The 19,043-nt window shown below is 46.0% G+C and overlaps 3 protein-coding genes across 6 annotated transcripts in view; 1 reads left to right on the plus strand and 2 right to left on the minus strand.

Moving 5' to 3' along the window:
- Positions 1–2,309: 2,309 nt before the first annotated feature.
- Positions 2,310–8,677, minus strand: LOC123996810 (serine/arginine repetitive matrix protein 2-like). Of its 2 annotated transcripts, XM_046300537.1 has the most exons (11): positions 8,394–8,677; positions 7,877–7,934; positions 7,571–7,629; positions 7,417–7,450; positions 7,154–7,200; positions 5,744–5,855; positions 4,422–4,738; positions 3,018–4,352; positions 2,882–2,918; positions 2,740–2,785; positions 2,310–2,630 (listed from the first exon to the last, which is right to left on the minus strand). In XM_046300537.1, exons 1-11 carry the CDS (start codon positions 8,469–8,471, stop codon positions 2,600–2,602), a joined length of 2,154 nt encoding a protein of 717 aa, XP_046156493.1. In that variant the 5' UTR covers positions 8,472–8,677; the 3' UTR covers positions 2,310–2,599. The 2 variants fall into 2 exon arrangements, with proteins under 2 accessions (XP_046156493.1, XP_046156492.1); XM_046300536.1 differs by having other exon boundaries at positions 3,018–4,738; positions 8,394–8,675.
- A 555-nt stretch (positions 8,678–9,232) lies between these two features.
- Positions 9,233–13,576, plus strand: LOC123997216. Its single transcript, XM_046301380.1, has 4 exons — positions 9,233–9,266; positions 9,480–10,114; positions 12,926–13,141; positions 13,535–13,576. The coding sequence occupies exons 1-4, from the start codon at positions 9,233–9,235 to the stop codon at positions 13,574–13,576; spliced, it is 927 nt and encodes a 308-aa protein (XP_046157336.1).
- A 226-nt stretch (positions 13,577–13,802) lies between these two features.
- The window catches only part of LOC123996809 (capping protein inhibiting regulator of actin dynamics-like), a 38,336-nt gene continuing 33,095 nt past the window's right edge, over positions 13,803–19,043 (minus strand). For all 3 annotated transcript variants that reach the window (XM_046300535.1, XM_046300532.1, XM_046300533.1), the window contains exons 6-9: positions 16,473–18,987; positions 16,104–16,297; positions 15,807–15,966; positions 13,803–15,602 (exon numbers count right to left, since the gene is read on the minus strand). In XM_046300535.1, coding sequence (XP_046156491.1) covers positions 15,442–15,602; positions 15,807–15,966; positions 16,104–16,297; positions 16,473–18,987 — 3,030 coding nt within the window. In that variant the 3' untranslated portion in view covers positions 13,803–15,441. The remainder of the gene's footprint in view (positions 15,603–15,806; positions 15,967–16,103; positions 16,298–16,472; positions 18,988–19,043) is intronic.

Consider the following 19,043-nt stretch of genomic DNA (forward strand, 5'->3'; position numbering starts at 1 on the left):
AATAGACAACAGGTGGAAATTATAGGCAATTAGCAAGACACCCCCAATAAAGGAGTGGTTCTGCAGGTGGTGACCAGACCACTTCTCAGTTCCTATGCTTCCTGGCTGATGTTTTGGTCACTTTTGAATGCTGGCGGTGCTTTCACTCTAGTGGTAGCATGAGACGGAGTCTACAACCCACACAAGTGGCTCAGGTAGTGCTGCTCATCTAGGATGGCACATCAATGCGAGCTATGGCAAGAAGGTTTGCTGTGTCTGTCAGTGTAGTGTCCAGAGCATGGAGGCGCTACCAGGAGACAGGCCAGTGCATCAGGAGACGTGGAGGCCGTAGGAGGGCAACAACCCAGCAGCAGGACCGCTACCTCCACCTTTGTGCAAGGATCACTGCCAGAGCCCTTCAAAATGACCTCCAGCAGGCCACAAATGTGCATGTGTCTGCTCAAACGGTCAGAAACCGACTCCATGAGGGCCCGACGTCCACAGGTGGGGGTTGTGCTTACAGCCCAACACCGTACAGGACCTTTGGCATTTGCCAGAGAACACCAAGATTGGCAAATTCGCAACTGGCACCCTGTGCTCTTCACAGATGAAAGCAGGTTCACACTGAGCACATGTGACAGACAGAGTCTGGAGACACCGTGGAGAAGGTTCTGCTGCCTGCAACATCCTCCAGCATGACCAGTTTGGCGGTGGGTCAGTCATGGTGTGGCATTTCTTTGGGGGGGCCGCACGGCCCTCCATGTGCTCGCCAGAGGTAGCCTGACTGCCATTAGGTACCGAGATGAGATCCTCAGACCCCTTGTGAGACCATATGCTGGTCCATTGATCATTTTTGTGTGATTTTGTTGTCAGCACATTAAACTATGTAAAGAAAAAAAGTATTTAATAAGAATATTTCATTCATTCAGATCTAGGATGTTATTTTAGTGTTACCTTTATTTTTTTGAGCAGTGTATATACAGTACCAAATGTTTGGACACTACTCATTCCAGGGTTTTTATTTTTACTATTTTCTACATTTGGAGAATAGTGAAGACATCCAAACTATGAAATAACATATGGAATCATGTATTAACAAGTGTTAAATAAAAATATTTTATATCAAAGTAGCCACACATTGCCTTGACAGCTTCGCACACACTTGGCATTCTCTCAACCAGCTTCATGAGGTAGTCACCTGGAATGCATTTCAATTAACAGGTGTGCCTTGTTAATTTGTGGAATTTCTTTCCTTAGTTATTTTAAGCCAGTCAGTTGTGAGAAGGGTGGTATACAGAAAATAGCCCTATTTGGTACAAACCAAGTCCATATTATGGCAAGAACAGCTCAAATAAGCAAATAAACGACATTCCATCATCACTTTTAGACATGGTCAGTCAATACGGAAAATTAAGAACTTTGAACGTTTCTTCAAGTGCAGTCACAAAAACGATCCAGCGCTATGATGAAACTGTCTCTCCTGAGGACCGCCACAGGAAAGGAAGAACCAGTTACCTCTGCTGCAGAGGATAAGTTCATGAGTTATCAGCCTCAGAAATGTAATCCCAAATAAATGCTTCCGAGTTCAAGTAACAAACATCAACTGTTCAGAGAAGACCGTGTGACTCAAGCCTTCATGGTCAAATTGCTGCAAAGGACACTACTAATGGACACATAAGCAGAAGAGACTTGTTTGGGCCAAGAAACACGAGCAATGGGCATTAGACTGGTGGAAACCTGTCTTTTGGTCTGATGAGTCCAAATTTTTGAATTTTGGTTTTAACCGCTGTCTGCGAGACACAGTAGGTGAACGGATGCTCTCCGCATATGTGGTCCCCACCGTGAAGCATAGAGGAGGTGTGATGGTGCTTTGCTGGCGACTTTCAGTGATTTATTTAGAATTCAAGGCACACTTAACCAGCTTGGCTACCAAAGCATTCTGCAATGATATGCCATCCCATCTGGTTTGCACTTAGTGGGACAATCATTTGTTTTTCAACAGGACAATGACCCAACACACCTCCAGGCTGTGTACGGGCTATTTGACCAAGGAGGAGAGTGATGGAGTGCTGTATCAGATGACCTGGCCGCCACAATCACCCAACCTCAACCCAATTGAGATGGTTTGGGATGAGTTGAACCACAGGGTGAAGGAAAAGCAGTCAAGAAGCTCTCAGTACATGTGGGACCTCCTTCAAGATGGTTGGAAAAACATTCCAGGTGAAGCTGGTTGAGAGAATGCAAAGCGTGCACAAAGCTGTCATCAAGGCAAAGGCTGGCTACTTTGAAGAATTTAAAATATATTTGGATTTAACTTTTTTGGTTACTACATGAGTCCATATGTGTTATTTCTTAGATTTGAAAAAATCTTCACTATTATTCTACAATGTAAAAATACAGAAAAACCATTGCATGAGTAGGTTTGTCCAAACTTTTGACTGGTACTGTATATAAAAAGACATTGTATAAACATTTCATTATAACAAATTAGTTCATGGTTATTGGGACATCCTAAGTATGTTTTCAAATGCAGATAAACAGCAGAGATGTTTTCAAATCTGGCATATAAAAAAAACTCAGGTAGAGGTGCAGGACAGGACAGCCTTTCTGTGGGTTGACATCATTTATACAGAAGCTGTCTCCTAGAGAAACTGGGGGAAAGAAGGGAGGGTGGTTAACGTGACAAACAATGAAATGCATATATTAAATATTTAAACAACAATGCAGAACATATTACTTTCTGAATAAGGTCATGGTTACCTTGGCGAACAGCCACATTGGCACTCAGCGTTGACAATTGACTTTCCTGAGAGGGGAGGAATAAATTATCATCAGAACGGAATCCAAAGTAGTCAATCAAAGATTAGACAAGTAGATTTTTTCCCCCTGAGACTAGACAAACCTTGACGAAGTCCAACAAATCGGCTGTATTTCTCTCTCTAGACAGCAGACATAGATGAAAGCAATGTTAGAAAATAAGACATACATTATCATTTCTCTTGGACTGCATGTACATTGTTTCTGTGGAAGACCCTTACCCAAGCAGGAGAGTGCTGATCAACATGCAGGCCAGGCCAGGAGCCTTCAGCTTTCCTGACTGCTACATTTGATGAGTGATGTTGGTGATGGGGGCTGTGGTGGGTATGAGCCAGACTGGCCCTGCGGGGGCTCCAGTTGTGGGAGTCACAGGAGATGTCCCACTGGTTGGAGGACAAATGGCTGTCTGAGCGGTTCTGGCACCTGAACATTTCTACCCTCTGGCGGTGGGATCCTGGGGAGTAAGCAAAGGAGCTATCCCTGTAACGTTTGGACTCTGGGGACTGTTCTTGGACCAGCTCCCTGCGACGCTTCCTCATGACAGAGTGGTGAGGAGACAGGGCCAGGGCAGCCAGAGCAGAAGAGGAGGTTCCTCTGGTGGTCTCTGCTCTCCTCTCACATGTACGGCAGGAGGAGGAGGAGGATTTGTCCTGACAGACAAGCCTATGGTAGAGCTTCTGGAAGTCCTTGTCAATCTGCTTAGCAGAGTTTCGTAAGAGACTGACAGATGGGGAGAAGGAATCCAGGGAATAGTTTCGCCGGAGCCTTGGCTGGCCTGCCCCAGACTCATGATCAGATGATAATCTAGACGATTGGAGTTTCAGCTGGGAGGGATTGCAGGAGTCCAGGTGGTGGGGCTTCCTGGGTGGCATCAGAGGCCTATGAAGAGAGGAGGGTGAAGACTCAGGGGAAGATCTGGGCTCCACAGTGTTTCTTTGATGATATCCAGCAAAGCCTGACTTGGGGCTCCTATGGTGGGCGTTAGATGCTGCACGCTGGCCGTCCCAGATCAGCAGTCTGGCTCTGGAGTGACTCTGTGCTACTGGGGAGCGGTAGTCTGAAGACATCTCCATACAAACCACAGGGCATACCGCTGTGAAAAACCTCTGATGGGGAAATGTGGGTAGGGCACACTTCCTTAGAGATGGACTGCTCAACCCTCCTGCTGTGAAGGTGTCTTCAGATCTGGCAGGACTGAAGTCCAGGGTAGTATGTCTAACCCTGGGGGATGGGGAAGAGGGCATGGACACCATGAAGGTTTGGTTTAAGGGGGGCTCCTCCGGCTCAGGGCTCTCCTGTAGGGAGGAGTCTGGAGAGGAGAGAGAAGAGGGAAGGGAGGCTGCAGAGGAGGGAGGAGAGGAGTCTACAAATGAGGGAGCAGAGAGAAGGGAGGGGGCTGCAGAGGGAGGGGAGGAGGCAGGACTGGAGCCTGCAGAGGAGAGGCGAGAGGAGAAGTCCATCACTAGAACAGGGTGGGACGGTTGTCCGTTCCCTGAATCTGTACCCTTCCTGTGGGACAGCCTCTCTGCTGGCCATTCCTGGAGGTTTACCTTGGTCTGTGGAGGAAGATGGGTGTGGGTTGTTGTCATTTTGAGGTTCAACTTTGGACTCTTGGGGTTACTCACATTGAGTATGGTGTTCTGAGGTGTTTGGAGAAAGGATTGGCCATTGTTGAGGGTAGTCTTTCTGTGAGCAGGTCTGATGTTGAAGGTGCGGTTATTGAGGTTTCTGTTAGAGAACCACCTGAGCCTGTGGTACCTCCTCAAAACCCCTACAGCCACGTCGGACATATGTTGGCGCCGCCAGGCCTCTCCTACCTGGCTGACCATGCTGGGATACTGGTCCAGTAGAGTGCTACGTTGACTGCTCAGAGAGCGCTCCAGCTCCTCTGGCGCACCCCACAGGCTAATCCTAGTCCCATTCAGTTTGGAATTATCCACCACTGATGGAGGCAATATAAAGACAATTTATTAAATGAGAAATGTGTAAATGAACATGAAAAATGCTGTTGTAATTGTATTTGATGTGTTTACTTTGACATGCTCAATATATACACTACCGTTCAAAAGTTTGGGTTCACTTAGAAATGTCCTTGTTTTTGAAAGAAAAGCTCATTTTTTGTCCTTTAAAATAACATCAACTTGATCAGGAATACAGTGTAGACATTGTTAATGTTGTAAATGAGTATTGTAGCTGGAAACGGCTGATTTTATATGGATTATCTACATAGGCGTACAGAGACCCATTATCAGCAACCATCACTCCTGTGTCCCAATGGCACATTGTGTTAGCTAATCCAAGTTTATAATTTTAAAAGGCTAATTGACCATTAGAAAACCCTTTTGCAATTGTGTTAGCACAGCTGAAAACTGTTGTCCTGATTTAAGAAACAATAAAACTTGCCATCTTTATACTAATTGAGTATCTGGAGCATTAACATTTGTGGGTTTGATTACAGGTTCAAAATGACCAGAAACAAATAACTTTCTTCTGAAACTCGCCATTCTATTCTTGTTCTGAGAAATTAAGGCTATTCCATGCGAGAAATTGCCAAGAAACTGAAGATCTCGTACAACGCTGTGTACTACTCCCTTCACAGAACAGCGCAAATAGGCTCTAACCAGAATAGAAAGAGTGGGAGGCCCTGTTGCACAACTGAGCAAGAGGACAAGTACATTAGAGTGTCTAGTTTGAGAAACAGTCATTTCACAAGTCCTCAACTGGCAGCTTCATTAAATAATACATGTGAAACATCCAGTCTCAACGTCAACAGTGAAGAGATGACTCTGGGATGCTGGTCTTCTAGGCTTGTCCTCTTGCTCAATTGTGCACATGGGACAACATTTTTGCTTTTCTTTCAAAAACAAGGACATTTCTAAGTGACCCCAAACTTTTGAACGGTAGTGTCCATAAGTCACTAGGGTTAATGTTCAAATAATTTACTTACAGTGGCTGTTCTCTGTAGCCTGCTGCATAACAGAATCATTACTGTTGACAGGGCCAGCACCCTCATCTACACAATCATCTTTGGGATCATCCTGGTGGTATGAGATGTCCATCTGTTGAAAAACATGAGAAGTACATAAGCTACAGTCAGGGTTGGGTAGGTTACTTTCTAAATGTAATCCGATAAAGTTACCTGTCCAAAATTGTAATCAGTAATGACATTTTTGGATTACAAACTCAGTAACAAGCTGATTACATTCAGTTACTTTTAGATTACTTTCCCCTTAAGAGGCATTAGCAGAAGACAAAAATATGTGTTTCTAATTGAATGACATCTATAGCAGGATAAATCAATGTTAAAGTTTACATAGCTGGCCATATATGGATGCTCAATTTTACTTTATGGGTTGGTTATGTAGGCTTCTTCAATCTAACCAATCGCTTTCTACAACAATAAATTATATGTTTATATTAATATATGATTTATAAGTCCAAAAATGGATGTAGCAACTACAGATCGCCCCTTTAAGTCTATAAAAAGTGTGCGAGTTTGAGTGTGTGTCCATTACGCCTATGGATTTACTTTTTTTAATCAGCATGAATTAGACTGAGCGATAAAAGACCAATTTTTATTCCATAGGCTGGGATCCGCACTATGCAGCTGTTGCAAGAGCGCATTTTTACTGGCTTTCCACTGGTTTCAAAAACAATGATTGATAGGCAGCTTAACTTCTTGAATTCAACCATTATTGGGTTACAATACACATTTATATGTGAACAGCCACAATCCGTAAGGTGCAAATAGCTAAATCGGAGAGTATCAGTGCGATTTACATCAATGCGCTATGTAAATACCAATAATAAGTAATATACATATCAGCGTAGACTACACCACTGCTGTCATCCTTACCTCCAAGCGTTTATTCAAGTTGGATAATTTTTGGATGCCAAAAGCAGTCGCGCCATTGGAAGACATAGCTTGGACTGTAGCCTACCAAAGCCTATTCCTGCTCTTTTCCCGTGATCCATCAAACACATTTGGTGTGACATCATAGTGGTCTCAGACTTGCTCAGGTGGAACAAACTTAAAACGTGCACCTTTTTTAAATGCTGATTTGAATGTCGTCGAGAAAACAGAGAAGTGTCAAAATAAAAAAGAATTGCGAGCATACTTTCTGAATTTAAAAGTAATCATCTAGTTTTTTTTATTATTAAGTATCTGTAATCTGATTACAACAGTTTTGCTGGTAATGTAATGGATTACAGTTACCATTGGAAAAAATATTTTTAATACATGTAATCTGTTACTCCCCAACCATGGCTATAGTAATGTGGGCTGCAAACATCTGGTTAGACAAGTCTCCAAAAAGACAGATCTGTTCTGCCCACAATCAGTTGTCGCCATATGTACCTTGAAGTCTCTAATGATGTTCTGTGGCCTGTGTATTTCAGAAACATCTGAAATAACAAAAATAGGACATAAATATACCTTCAGATGAATTTAACAATTAAGGGCTATATTCAATCCACGTCGTAGAAGTTCAGCTTTACAGCATGATTGAAATGGAAAGGCAATGTTCCCACTTTAGCAGAAAGTGCCTTTACATTTACATTGCATAATCTGTAATGCTCCAGTGCAAATCTCACAGAGAAACAATGTGTTGTAGTTCCTACCTCCTAGTGACAGCTCTGCCAGGTCAACATCACTCTAAAGAGGAGGGGGAGTTAGAGGTGTGAGTGTGATCCAGACACGTAAGAAATTCCTCAGAAAAGTACCAAGTGGGCCTAAAATAATTAGCTACAGTACATAACGTCATATCTTACAAACCTTTGACAATCCCAGCTTTGATAGTTCCAACTCTGACTTGACCATGCATACTCTCACCTCTTCTCCATCCAATGACAAGACACATGGAAATACAATAAACATCAGAACATTGAGCCAACTCGGTTGTGTGCAGAATTTGTACCCATTTATATAAAACTAGCTACTGTATATCGTTGTTGACAAGGCTAAACAATTATTCAAGTACTGAGAAGCAGATAATATGTGTAACCATAGATAAGGAACATGGACACTGGAGTTTAAGAATTCTTAGCTAACTAGTGTAACCATAAACGGACTGTTGTTTACCTTCGGGTGTTATGTCCTCCAGGTTCACCTCGGTCCCATTGTCATGCAGCTTTGAATACTGTTGTCAAGGAAAATTGTAAATACTGGCACAATCTGAGGTTTCATCTGTTACAGGCCTAGTAGTAGAGTGACATTGCTTTTTCGTTACACCCGCAATAACACCTACTAAATACGTGTATGTGACAAATAACATTTGATTTGATGAGGGGGTGCATTGCTTGTGCATTTCGCCCCGTGGCCTCAAGAGGGACAGTAAAAGAAGGCTAGTTGGCGAGAGAGACTACTAGCTAGTTACAATAATACGATTTAAAAAATGTGCCTCTGCTCTGTGCTACTACTACTTGTTGGCTGACTCTAGCTGGGTTAGAGAACATCAATAGGGTGTCTTTGCTAATATGTTTGATTATCTAACCACATCGTCAGAAGAACGCTAGCTAGTTACAATGCTAGCAGGCATCTGGCAAGCACGGTTAACGTTAATTATTTAGGTAACTATATCAGCACATTTTCCACATACCTTTTGAACTATTCGCTCCAAAGTATTACTGTAAATCTTGGCATTGCTCTTAAGCTTATTTTTGACCACGTCATACATGTCTTCAGACAACGTTTTATCAATTAAACATTACAATTCAAGTACTTCATTCCCCTCATTCGTTTGGTTCTCTTTGGGCCCAAAGCCGACGGACGTCTTACGTTAGTCTCGAAAACCCGACGTTGGCAACAAGGATCGGGTTTTCGAGATTAACGGACGTCGACTGCGACGTGAAACATTTTCAAATTTGCCACAATAAAATACTAAATTATGATTGGATATTTCACGATGTGACGCAATATTTTCTACACGCTGTCATCTTCATGCGACAAAATGTACTGTAATGAAGCAGGCAGGGAGCAAGTCTCAACCCTCGACCTTCTAGCCGGAAGTCCAGCGCGCTAACGACTTTGCCCCAAGAGCATGCTCAAGCGGAATAGTCGATATACGCGTTTATAAACCCAGGGTCGTTACACTACTCCCTCCTTTCAAACAGCTCGACCTCGCGCTAGCTTGCGATTCTACGTCTTTTAGGAACGCCCCGAAATACTTTAAAGTACTACTTAAGTTGTTTTTTTGAGTATCTGTACTTTACTATTTATATTTCTGACTACTTTTACTTCACTACATTCCTAAAGAAAATTACATACTCTACTCCATACATTTTCACTGACACCCAAAAGTACGTACTTGTTAAATTTGAATACTTAGCAAGACAGAAAATGTTAAAATGTATATACCTAACAAGAGAACATCCATGGTCTTCCCCACTGCCTCTGATCTGGTGGACTCACTAAACACAAATGCTTTATTTGTAAATTATGTCTGAGTGTTGGAATGTGACCCTGGTTATTGGTAAAAAAATAATAATAATAAAGTTTAATTGTGCCGTCTTGTTTGTTTAATAATATAAGGAATTTAAAATTATTTGTACATTTACTTTGATACTTAAGTATATTTTAGCAACTACATTTACTTTTGACACTTAAGTACAAACATACAAACAAATCAGTATCCCTTCTACATCAAGAGTTTACATATGTGTACATGTATATTTGTGTATGTCAGGAGACTTTATAGGTCAGGCGGAGGATGAAACCATCCAGGAGGACTCCAACTTCCTGTTTAGTGGAGGCGACTCACTGCAAGCCCTGCATCTCTGTGATGACATCACCACCACCGTAGGAGTGACTTCATCTGGGCTTCTGGAGGCTATATTGGACGGATCCTTCTCAGACGTCCTGTACCATGTTGCCACAGAAACACAGACTCTCCAGTTAGAACACAGCTGGACATCCCATCCTGTGGACAAGAAACATCCAGCAGACCCTGTCTCCTCAGCACAGCCCAAGAGACCGCATACAGACCCTGTCTCCTCAGCACAGCCCAAGAGACCGCATACAGACCCCGTCTCCTCAGCACAGCCCAAGAGACCGCATACAGACCTTGTCTCCTCAGCACAGCCCAAGAGACCGCATACAGACCCTGTCTCCTCAGCACAGCCCAAGAGACCGCATACAGACCCTGTCTCCTCAGCACAGCCCAAGATACCGCATACAGACCCCGTCTCCTCAGCACAGCCCAAGAGACCGTATACAGACCCTGTCTCCTCAGCACAGCCCAAGAGACCGCATACAGACCCTGCACAGACACCACTGGGAGTTGTAATTTATTCTGTGAAGAGGGATTTAAGATGTACTGTGGTAAGGAGACCAGAGGAGGTTGTAGAGATGGGTCATTCAGACCCTTTGAGGACCATTGAAAACTCAGACTCAGAGGGTCCAATCATAAGAACAAGAAATACACTCACATCGGAAAAAAGAGAGCACAGAATCCAGCCACTCCCAGACATTTGGGTCCAATAAGAGGACATAACACAACCATTCCTTGGCAGTGGAAACCAATGAGCCCAATGCTAGCAGTGTTATCCCTCTCCTTAGAGAGGCTGTGGGTCTGGAGATGAGGGTGAGCTTGCAGTCAGACAGAGAGGTGTGTGGATGCCTCTCCAGTCCTGCTGGTCCAGAGAGGAGGCCCCAGGGCCACAGTGTTCATTGGTTCCCATTCCCACATGATGCAGGCCCTGAACCTGTCACTGGGGGGCTGTTGTGTTATAGAGGGTCTCAGGACAGGATCGAGTCCTCTGCTGCTGTGTCCCGATGTGGAAGACTCATCGTAGTTGGTCAGCATCCACATTACATTTACATTTAAGTCATTTAGCAGACGCTCTTATCCAGAGCGACTTACAAATTGGTGCATTCACCTTATGACATCCAGTGGGACAGTCACTTAACAATAGTGCATCTAAAACTTAGGGGGGGTGGGGTGAGAGGGATTACTTAACCTATCCTAGGTATTCCTTAAAGAGGTGGGGTTTCAGGTGTCTCCGGAAGGTGGTGATTGACTCCGCTGTCCTGGCGTCGTGAGGCAGTTTGTTCCACCATTGGGGGGCCAGGGCAGCGAACAGTTTTGACTGGGCTGAGCGGGAGCTGTACTTCCTCAGTGGTAGGGAGGCGAGCAGGCCAGAGGTGGATGAACGCAGTGCCCTTGTTTGGGTGTAGGGCCTGATCAGAGCCTGGAGGTACTGAGGTGCCGTTCCCCTCACAGCTCCGTAGGCAAGCACCATGGTCTTGTAGCGGATGCGAGCTTCAACTGGAAGCCAGTGGAGAGAACGGAGGAGCGGGGTGACGTGAGAGAACTTGGGAAGGTTGAACACCAGACGGGCTGCGGCGTTCTGGATGAGTTGAAGGGGTTTAATGGCACAGGCAGGGAGCCCAGCCAACAGCGAGTTGCAGTAATCCAGACGGGAGATGACAAGTGCCTGGATTAGGACCTGCTCCGCTTCCTGTGTGAGGCAGGGTCGTACTCTGCGGATGTTGTAGAGCATGAACCTACAGGAACGGGCCACCGCCTTGATGTTAGTTGAGAACGACAGGGTGTTGTCCAGGATCACGCCAATGTTCTTGGCGCTCTGGGAGGAGGACACAATGGAGTTGTCGACCGTGATGGCGAGATCATGGAACGGGCAGTCCTTCCCCGGGAGGAAGAGCAGCTCCGTCTTGCCGAGGTTCAGCTTGAGGTGGTGATCCGTCATCCACACTGATATGTCTGCCAGACATGCAGAGATGCGATTCGCCACCTGGTCATCAGAAGGGGGAAAGGAGAAGATTAATTGTGTGTCGTCTGCATAGCAATGATAAGAGAGACCATGTGAGGTTATGACAGAGCCAAGTGACTTGGTGTATAGCGAGAATAGGAGAGGGCCAAGAACAGAGCCCTGGGGGACACCAGTGGTGAGAGCGCGTGGTGAGGAGACAGATTCTCGCCACGCCACCTGGTAGGAGCGACCTGTCAGGTAGGACGCAATCCAAGCGTGGGCCGCGCCGGAGATGCCCAACTCGGAGAGGGTGGAGAGGAGGATCTGATGGTTCACAGTATCGAAGGCAGCCGATAGATCTAGAAGGATGAGAGCAGAGGAGAGAGAGTTAGCTTTAGCAGTGCGGAGCGCCTCCGTGATACAGAGGAGAGCAGTCTCAGTTGAATGACTAGTCTTGAAACCTGACTGATTTGGATCAAGAAGGTCATTCAGAGAGAGATAGCGGGAGAGCTGGCCAAGGACGGCACGTTCAAGAGTTTTGGAGAGAAAAGAAAGAAGGGATACTGGTCTGTAATTGTTGACATCGGAGGGATCGAGTGTAGGTTTTTTCAGAAGGGGTGCAACTCTCGCTCTCTTGAAGACGGAAGGGACGTAGCCAACGGTCAGGGATGAGTTGATGAGCGAGGTGAGGTAAGGGAGAAGGTCTCCGGAAATGGTCTGGAGAAGAGAGGAGGGGATAGGGTCAAGCGGGCAGGTTGTTGGGCGGCCGGCCGTCACAAGACGCGAGATTTCATCTGGAGAGAGAGGGGAGAAAGAGGTCAGAGCACAGGGTAGGGCAGTGTGAGCACATAAAGCATCTGTTTTTTGGTTATGTTTAATTTAGTCTTCTATTCTATGTCTATTCTACAGTGTATAATGAGGATCTATGCTGTGTGTTATCTGTGTTTAATCTCAGGGTGCTATGGTGGTTGTGTGTTAACTGTGTTTAATCTCAGGGTGCTATGATGGTTGTGTGTGTTATCTGCGTTTAATCTCAGGGTGCTATGATGGTTGTGTGTGTTAACTGTGTTTAATCTCAGGGTGCTATGATGGTTGTGTGTGTTAACTGTTTTTAATCTCAGGGTGCTATGATGGTTGTGTGTGTTAACTGTGTTTAATCTCAGGGTGCTATTATGGTTGTGTGTGTTAACTGTGTGTGCAGTCTGGGGAAACAGTGGGTGTTTGAGACTGGAGATGATGTGAAGAGCTGTCCTACTGTGGACCCCCTCACAGGCTTGATGATGGTGGGGTCGCAGGATGGCCACATCTATGCCCTTGACCCACAGGTGTGTGTGTGTGATGTGTGTGTGTGTGTGTGTCAAGTGTAAATCTTGCATCACATGCTCAGTACTGTATAATTGTGTTTTTGTGTATATTCTAGGTTCGGCAGTGTGTGTGGACGCACCACTGTGGGAGTGGAGATGTGTTCTCCTCACCCTGTCTCCATCCCTCTCTGACAGCAGTGTGTCGCCACCCTTGGTGGAAACTTCCTCTGTCTCCATCCTGTGAGTGTCCATGCCTTCTTGCCTGCAAAAATCACAGATGCTTGTGTGTTAATGAGAAAAGATTCAAACTCTTTTTCTGTTTCAGGACACTGGTATTGTCCTGTAGATGTATTCCAGGAAGACTACATTTTCCTCCATCCCAAGCTGCTTCATTGGAAACCTAATCATCAGCTCTGTGGATGGAAACATCTGCTGCCTCAGACACACGGGGAAAATGGCGAGAGGAAGAACTGGCACTAAGATAATGTCCATTTTTAGTCTTTCTCCTTAACATCTTCATTTTCACCAAGTAACTATTGATATTGCTCACTTATGTGTTTCATCTTTAATACTGTGTTTTCTGCTGCTGTGGCAGTATGTGACCAAGGACAGTCTTCTCATCCCCCTGCATCACACCAGACAAGCAGAGCATTGTGTGTGGGTCACATGGAGGGTGTGTGTACTGTCTGAACTGTGCTGACGGCTCATTGATGTGGCTCTACCAGAGGGTGTACTCCAGCCCCTGTGTGTTTGAGGGGTCACCCTGAGGTGGGCCTGGCCTCCACAGATGGGACCCTGTGTGTTCTGGATGGAGAGAATGGACCTCTGAGAGCCTCTCTCTGCCCAGGGAGCTCCTCTCCTGTGGTATGTAAGCTCTCCTGGTGGTCAAATGACACAATGACTTTGTGTACTGTGTGGAGCCGACAGATGAGCTCGAATAGTTTCCTGAGATGACATATATGACAGAGGAGAAATATGACTTGAGGCTTTGAGTTCAGACATCAGTATTTAATATATAATTCATAACATTTGCATCACTTTAAAGATGTTCTCATGAATACCTTTTTTAAGTGGGACAAAAAAGAGCAATTATTACCCCAATTATTTTTACATACACCACTTTGTATACTACACTATTGCACACGACCAAATGTAAAAACAATAATACAAATAAATGACAAAGTGACTGACTGAGCCTTGCAGGCTTTTTTCTGACCAATGTCCTGGTAAAACCGCCTCTAACATACATCCATACTTACATCCATACATACAGATCATTACATTGAGTAGTGAGAGGAAGATAATGATGGAAGAAATATCCATATGCTGTCAGTCACCAACAGACAGAGGTTCTGTCAGTCACCAACAGACAGAGGTTCTGTCAGTCACCAACAGACAGAGGTTCTGTCAGTCACCAACAGGCAAAGGTTCTCACAGCAGGGCTGATTGGTTCAAATCACATTGAGGTAAATTAAGAGGATGTGATAGAGTTTAACTTGTCCAATGAATGGATTCAGAGAATGTGACTTTCCAAATGCTGGAGGACCATGTAAAGGCCTTATGGATCATCACATTAGCAGTGACTTGAGCACATGGGATGTTACAGCAGGCAGGTAGTCTCTTTCCATAGCAAAGCAAAATCCATGACACATTAGAATGGTGAGAATAGTGTGCAATTCAACCACTTGAACCTTGGTCTTTAGTGCTGTGTTTCAGTGCAGTCGACATTTGATTCTGACAGATTTTAGTGTTATTTTACAAACTGCGGTGATTTTCAAACAACTTTGTTAAGGGATTTTTTTTCTTTTTTTCCCTGCAATATAGTATCTTAGACAGCTGTCACAGTCATCACGGGCACAGTGAGAATAGTTATACTAAGTACTGCTTTTGAATACAAGTTTAAAAAAAGAAGCTTTTGTACAACGCAGACAAGGCTCAGAGATTACAAATATATTGTTTCATCACTGTTAAAATCAGTGCTTGAAATAATACCCACGAGATAAGGTAACAGAAATATTGTGGTTCTAAGGGTGATACAACTAGGTGATCATCTGTCATGTTGGTTTATTGGTTACTGGTAGCCCTTAAAACACTGTTCCCAAAGTACCCTTGAATGAAGAATCTATATCCCTTTTCAGACCTGTGGGATTGATCTTTTCAATACATAAGCTTTTTTTCTTGTATTATGTTAAGTGCATGATCTATTTACAGCCGAGGTGCTTTGATTGGCTACTGTTGGGAAGTAAGGGTTGGGATTGGCTATTGCAAAGGCCAGCAGTGGCCATGATTGGCTACAGTAGGATCTTTTGACTTGTTGGAAGATATTATATAGTTGATAACATACAGCCAGGTAATCTTAAACTTTGTGTTTTCAGGTGTTTGTATAAGTGCATGCTTGTACTGAGTGTTCGTGTTTGTAAATGTGTGACTGTGTTTATATTATGAATGTGAAACAAACTTTTAATCATACAAGTACATGGTTATGGTGAAATAGGGGGAGGCTTGGGTTGAGGTAAGAGTGCAGGGGCAGATTAGGGGCAGAGAGGAGAGGTCGGGAGGGTTTGGGACAGGGGTCATAGTTCATGGGCAGTGTGTGTACAGTACTGATGCAGTGTAGAGGTTAGAGAGGAGGTTATTTGATGATCTGAGGGCAGTCACTCCAGGCCTTGGCCTTGCGCTTGGCCAGAGCTAACCAGGCCGGCTCAGTGGACACCTGGGGAGAGTCAGTGGACGGGAAGCGCATGGTCACCTCCTTCACTACAGGGGGCGATGGTGTGGAGTCTGCAATCTCAACTGTAACACAAGACCCAGAGAGAAAGGGTTATAATGTATGCTGAGGACACCATAAAAGTGTATAACCCAGTTTGATAACAGATTTGTTTGATTATGATGATCCAGATGTAATAGAATCATGTTTCATATGTGAGATATCCTAACTGTCTGATCTGATCTTGGGAAAGTGTGATGACAAACAGTTGTGAATATGAAAGCTCTTACCTGTGACTGTGCTGGGCAGAGTGTTGGCTTTCATCAGGTGGTCCCGGCGCTCAAAGCAGCCCAGGAGGGTGTCTGGTCTCTTGGCCTCCTCCGGTGTCTGTGATTTGGGAGGGCTGGTGTTTCCACTCCCCTTACCCTCTGAAGGACTAACCAACACACACTGTGAAACACATGTACCTTTTAGCGGACTGTTCCAGTCTCTCCTACTGCCCTGAATGCATTTCTCTCTCTGCATAAGCATAATCATAATGGAATGAAGGTAAGGACAGTAATGTGTGTTAAAGTGCAGTATCATACGCTGTCTTTGTCCTTGGCCTGTTTCTCAGGCAGTTTGGCCTCTCTATTGCTGCGGCGCTCGTCTCGGCTCTGCTGGTGCTCTTTGAAGCCCTTTTGTTTCTGCAGCGCCAGAGTGATCCATGGAGGGCCCACCTCCTTGTCCTGGACCCGTACGCTGTCTAACGAGTGCCTGCTCTGCAGCGATGGCTTCCCCTCTGTAAGTGGTGAGATGAGACAACCATCATACTTGACATCATACACACAAAATCACTCAAGTAATTAAAATGCAGGTGTGACATCCCCACTCGCTTAAAAAAAAACAATCCATAAAATCTCTGTCATGGAGATTGGAGCACTAGCAGTACATGCGCTTCCCAAGATGACACTAACCTTTCCTGATGAGCTCCGTTTTCCTGTCAGCCTTCTCCCTCCAGGGCATACTGATGGAGGGGAAGAAGGACCTCTTCTCCTTGGGCTCCTCCTCCCTCTGACCCCCCTGTCCCTGGCCGTTCCTGTGGAGCTGGGCCACAGCTGAGGTTTCTTCCCTCCTCTCATCTCGCTCCTCATGGCCAGCTGAATCAGCCCCCACCCTCATCCTCTGGACCACTGCATCGCTTGAACCCCCTCTGCCCACCTTGGGGAGTGGAGAGGGGGGAGGGGTGGCAGGTTTAGGAGATGTGCTCGGTCTTTGGTAGAGTGAGGGATTGGAAGGCTTCTCCTCCTCGCTGTGCATGGAAGGGGTGGGAGACTTGCCTGCCTTGGCCCGGGGCTTTGGAAGAGATACAACCATATGTCCAGGCTTTACCCCGGGAATGCTCTCTCTGAATGGAGACGCAGGGCTGGATCTATCAGAGAAAACTGAGGTGTCAGAGTCAGGGTCAATGGGGGTCAGAGGTGAGGGGACACCGTTGAAGCTGTCACCGGCGCTGTACCTCTTCTTCCTCTTATCTGTCGACTGATCACTGTGGAAGCGGAGGGAGTAGTTGGTCCTCCTCAGCTTGATCCCAAACGGAGAGGGCTGGCCCTGCTCCCTCCCTTCCTCCCAGCCGTCAGAGTCCTCTGATTCTCCTCCCAGGCTCACAGCGTCTGTCACTGACCCCTCAGGTCTGGGGGACCACTGGGAAGACCTGGGGACTATGAATGATGGGAGGTCTTTGGCAAACATGCACTCCCCTTTTCCGTCTGCGATCCGGACGGTCTTACCACCCCTGCTCTGGGCTTTGCTGCCTGGGGCTGGTGAGGCTGCAGAGGGAACAGAGGTGCTGGAGGAGGTGTTGGAGAGAGCAGAGGCTGGGCTTCCTCCTTCCTTCTCTTCCGGATTCAACACCTCAGAGTTCCTGCTGGAGTCGGCAAACTTCTTCCTGGCCGGAGTGATGGTGAACTTTGCGCTGGCGGACATGGTCTTCCTGAGGTTGGTATGGGGGAACGGACTCTGGTCCTCACTGCTGGGTCGGCTTTGGCTATGGGGGTCTGGGTATTCCTCATACTTCCCCTCCTCTGCCCCCTTAAATATCTTGCAGCGGATACTGGCCCACTCTGCAAGAATGACTGCACTGGACTGGTCTGTGGACTCACTGAGGGATTTGGTTTTTCCAGACTTACGTACTGGTGGGGTCTTACTCTTGGTTGGTGATGGGGTTCCCATGGCAGCTTTCTTTTCATCTGCCAGACCCAGGAGAGACTTACAAGCGATTTCGTTGATATGGTCCAGGTTGACAGCAGTCCCACATAGCTGGGCACCTGTCACCGGGATGGCTGTGTGGTGGACATACTGAGAGGACAGGAAGGTGGGGGAGTCAGCTCCTCCAAGCGATGAGGCCTTGGCTCTCTCTCTGTGTTCAGTCACAGCGCTCCCCTGCTGACTGGAGGCCGGTATAACAGGCGTTAGGTTGACCTTCTGGAACAGGATCTGCTTCTCCCCAGAGGACCCTTTGACGGTGAACGGCCTCTGTCTCTTCTCCATCTCTCTCCAGCGCAGCTCCTCAGCCCTCCTCTTCCTCTCAGGGTCCGAGCTGCTCGCAGCCGCTTCTGCACACAGCCTCTTCTCCTCCTCCTCCTCCTCCTCATTTTTCTTCCTCTCCTCCTCTGCAAGCAGTTTTCTCTTTTTCTTCACCTGCTTTGTCATTCTCTCCTCCTCTTCTGCCTCTTTTAGTCTCTTTTCCTTATCTACACGAAGACGCTCTGCCTCCAGTTCACACTGCTTCCTCTCCTCTTCTTCTTTCCTACTCCTTTCTTCTTCCTCTTTCTCCTCTTCCTCCAGTGTCTTCTCCTTCTCCTCTCGTTGCATAAGCTCCAAATCCTCTCTAATCCTTCTTTCTTCTTCTTTCTCTATCCTTTCCTCTTCTTCTTTCATCCTCCTCTCCATTTCCACTCTCTGCCTCCTCTCCTCTTCTTCTTTCATCCTCCTCTCCATCTCATCTCTCTGCCTCTCCTCTTCTTCTTTCATCCTCCTCTCCATCTCCTCTCTCTGCCTCCTCTCCTCTTCTTCTTTCATCCTCCTCTCCATCTCCTCTCTCTGCCTCCTCTCCTCTTCTTCTTTCATCCTCCTCTCCATCTCCTCTCTCTGCCTCCTCTCCTCTTCTTCTTTCATCCTCCTCTCCATATCCTCTCTCTGCCTCCTTTCCTCCTCCTTTTTAAGTATACGTCCCTCTTGTTCGCAACATCGCTCCTCCTCTAACTCACACAGCCGCCACTCCTCTGCTTTCTTCTTTCTATCTTCCTCTTCCTTTCTGTGCCTCTGTTCCGCCAGTTCTCTCTTTCTCCTGGACTCCCATCTCTCCTCCTCCTGCAGTTTCTGCTTCTTGGTTTTCTCTGGGGGTGTCTCCTCCTCAGCGTTCCTGTGTTGGCTGTCTGCTGCATCTTTCTCCTCCTGCTGTATTCCAGGGATATCCACCTCTTGCAGATCCTGGAAAAAAATATGTATTTTCTATTGGTGAGCTTTATCTCACTATATTCAGTCTA

This window comes from Oncorhynchus gorbuscha, linkage group LG15 (genome assembly GCF_021184085.1).
Source record: "Oncorhynchus gorbuscha isolate QuinsamMale2020 ecotype Even-year linkage group LG15, OgorEven_v1.0, whole genome shotgun sequence".
NCBI lineage: Eukaryota > Metazoa > Chordata > Actinopteri > Salmoniformes > Salmonidae > Oncorhynchus > Oncorhynchus gorbuscha.

Coding starts and splice junctions, on each gene's coding strand:
- LOC123997216 (XM_046301380.1), top strand. CDS start 9,233: ATGTCTGAGTGTTGGAATGTGACCCTGGTTATTG. Junction 9,267..9,479: donor GAATGTGACCCTGGTTATTG/GTAAAAAAATAA, acceptor TGTGTATGTCAG/GAGACTTTATAGGTCAGGCG. Junction 13,142..13,534: donor TTTTCTGTTTCAGGACACTG/GTATTGTCCTGT, acceptor TGGCTCTACCAG/AGGGTGTACTCCAGCCCCTG.
- LOC123996810 (XM_046300536.1), bottom strand. CDS start 8,471: ATGTATGACGTGGTCAAAAATAAGCTTAAGAGCAATGCCAAGATTTAC. Junction 7,935..8,393: donor TGGAGCGAATAGTTCAAAAG/GTATGTGGAAAA, acceptor CCTTGACAACAG/TATTCAAAGCTGCATGACAA. Junction 4,739..5,743: donor GGCTACAGAGAACAGCCACT/GTAAGTAAATTA, acceptor TGCCTCCATCAG/TGGTGGATAATTCCAAACTG.